Source organism: Danio aesculapii, chromosome 13 (assembly GCF_903798145.1).
Source record: "Danio aesculapii chromosome 13, fDanAes4.1, whole genome shotgun sequence".
In the NCBI taxonomy this organism is placed as follows: Eukaryota; Metazoa; Chordata; class Actinopteri; order Cypriniformes; family Danionidae; genus Danio; species Danio aesculapii.
In genome coordinates, this window is record NC_079447.1 from 5971131 (window position 1) to 5974255 (window position 3125).

The following is a 3125-nucleotide window of genomic DNA, read 5'->3' on the forward strand; positions in this document are numbered from 1 at the left end:
TGTTATTTAACTGGTTTATTTGGTGCCTAAAACCTTTCTAAAAGCATTAAACCAGATCTCACTCATTCACTTAGTTTCAACAAAACTATCTAGGTATTTAAGTAGGGATGGTTAACTTAAGTAGGGATGGTTAACTTGAATTAAGAAGTTAAATTGAACTTGGTGACAACATTTTTGGAGTCGTTCAATATAATTTTATAATCAATTTAAGATTTTAGATTATAGACAAAATGGATCACACAAAAGTTAGATCACAATTCTCAATTATATAAATTGCTCATATACATATGCAAATTTTGATCTTAAAACATGAAATTCTACACCATGTAATGTAGTAATTTAACCCTACTTAATCTGCCAAATTAATAGAAGTAAACTTAAAATCTCGGGGATCTCAAATGTAATGCGTCTGACTTAATTCTTTGTATTTGTAGTGATGATTTGATGGAAGACCAGGCGCCGATGAAGCGTCATTCAGATGCAATATTCACAGACAACTACAGTCGCTTTCGTAAGCAGATGGCGGTGAAGAAATATCTGAACTCTGTTCTCACAGGAAAGCGAAGGTATAAAGCACAAAATCTTTAACTTAAAGTCATAGTCCACTCAAAAATGAAATGTACTCACCATTTACTCTGTGGTTCTTAATTTTTATGAGTTTCTTTCTTCTGCTGAACACAAAAGAAGATATTTTGAAATATGTTTGAAACTAGTAGACATCCATAGAAAGAAAAAAATCTGTGAAAGTCAAAAGAAGATATTTCAAAAAATGTTGGAAACCTGTAACCACTGACTACCATTGTTTTCCTACTATGAATGTGTCAATGGTTAGTGGTTTTCTTTTGTGTTCAACAGAAAAATAAAGCGATAGTTCACCTCCAAAAAAATGATACCGTCATCATTTACTCATCCTTAAGTGGTTATGAACACAAAAGAAGATATTTCGAAAAATGTTGGAAACCTGTAACCATTGACTTCCATAGTATTTGTTTTCCTACTATGAATGTGTCAATGGTTATCGGTTTTCTTTTGTGTTCAACAGAAAAGGAATAAAGGGATAGTTCACCCAAAATGATAACTCTGTCATCATTACTCATCCTCATGTGGTTATAAACACAAAAGAAGATATTTAGAAGAATGTTGAAAACCTGTAACCATTGACTTACATACTATTTGTTTTCCTACTATGAATGTCAATGGTTACTGGTCTCCAGCATTGTTAAAAATAACTTCCCGTGTGTTCAACAGAAAAAAAGAAACTCAAAAAGGTTCAGGCGATGATAGTTTTTTTTTTGGGGGGGGGGGGGGGGGCGGCGAACTGTCCCTTTAAATACGTTAAGGCACAGTAAATTGTTTGTTTACTAATAAAAATGGTATTTAATTGGTGGTTTTTATTCATCTCTTCAGTCAAGAAGACCCACCCAGTATGCAGGAGGAATCAGCCGGCGGAGAAACCACATATCGGGAGAGCTACGATGACGTGACTGTAGACCGACTTCTCAATCATATACCATTGGTTAGTTCAATCGAAACCTTCATGTATATGTCAAATTAGTTATATAAGTCCATATAGCTAATTTAAGCGCTCTGTTTATGTTTCTTCCAGCCACTCTGAGGTCAATCCGAACGCAAGAATTCAAGACCATCCTAGGGTTTCCATTTTACACAGTCTAGCATAGGACATCAGCATACTACTAAAACAACGTGTTGAAGAAAAAAATAATATATATGGTTACCTATGACGTAAATGTTTGCACTGTACATAGAGAATAAACTTTAATGAGAGATGTTATAGCTTGAAGATGTACATAGTGTGCTTTGGCCTTGGATCCGACACGTTTGCTTTGACATGTTTCCTGTAAATTGTAGATCAATAAATGCATTGAAACAAGCCACACGGACTGGTACAATGAAGAGCTGAAGACTGCTGATTGGACGATGATGTATCGCAGTGCGTTTTTGTAAGATGAATTATTTTGTAAACAAACAAATATATTGATGTTGCTTCTATGTGAACTCTAGAGGGACCATTTTGGGGTTTTGGGAGGGTCGGGCATTGGAAATCTTTATTTTTGCCATTCAAAGAATAATAAAAGGTTGAAGAGCCATACAATTTTTCTTGACTTCGCTCAATTTCAGTATCAATCATAAGCATGGATCTAACTTTAAAGGGATAGTTCACACAAAATTCGGTCTTCATTTACCTTCACTTGAGATTTATTTTCTGCTGAACACAAAAAAAGTTATTTTATATAAATTCTAGAAACCAGTAACCATTGACATCCATAGTAAAACAATAGAAGTCAATGGTTACAGGTTTCCAACATTTTTCGAAGTATCTTCTTTTGCGTTCAACAAAAAAAGTAAACTTTTAGGTTTCTAACCACTTGAGGATGAGTAAATGATGGCAGAATTGTCATTTTCGGGTGAACTATCCCTTTAATCTTTTTTTCTGTTGAACACAAAATAAAACTTTGACATTGATACATTCAATGTAGAAAAACAAATACTATGGAAGACAATGGTTACAGGTTTCCAACATTCTTCTAAATATCTTCTTTTGTATTCAGAACCATGAATACATTTTTCTGTTGAACACACGGGAAGTTATTTTTAACAATGCTGGAGACCGGTAACCATTGACATTCATAGTAAGAAAACAAATAGTATGTAAGTCAATGGTTACAGGTTTTCAACATTCTTCTAAATATCTTCTTTTGTGTTTATAACCACATGAGGATGAGTAATGATGACAAAGTTATCATTTTTGGGTGAACAATCCCTTTAATTCCTTTTCTGTTGAACACAAAAGAAAACGTAACCATTGACACATTCATAGGAAAACAAATACTATGGAAGTCAATGGTAACAGGCTTCCAACATTTTTCGAAATATCTTCTTTTGTGTTCATAACCACTTGAGGATGAATAAATGATGACAGTATAATTTTTGGGGGGTGAACTATCTCTGATTTCTTTTTCTGTTGAACACAAAGGAAAACGGTAACCATTGACACATTCATAGTAAACAAATACTATGGAAGTCAATAGTTACAGGTTTCAAACATTTTTTTAAATATCTTCTTTTGTGTTTATAAACACTTGGAGTAAATGATGACAGAATTA

At 33.5% G+C, this 3125-nt stretch overlaps 1 protein-coding gene across 1 annotated transcript in view; it reads left to right on the forward strand.

Annotated features, from left to right (window-relative positions):
* The window catches only part of vip (vasoactive intestinal peptide), a 3616-nt gene extending 1503 nt beyond the window's left edge, over window positions 1-2113 (forward strand). The window contains exons 4-6 of the mRNA XM_056471048.1: window positions 435-566; window positions 1408-1516; window positions 1607-2113. Of these exons, the coding sequence (XP_056327023.1) occupies window positions 435-566; window positions 1408-1516; window positions 1607-1615 (250 nt within the window). The 3' untranslated portion in view covers window positions 1616-2113. The remainder of the gene's footprint in view (window positions 1-434; window positions 567-1407; window positions 1517-1606) is intronic.
* The last annotated feature ends 1012 nt before the right edge of the window (window positions 2114-3125 follow it).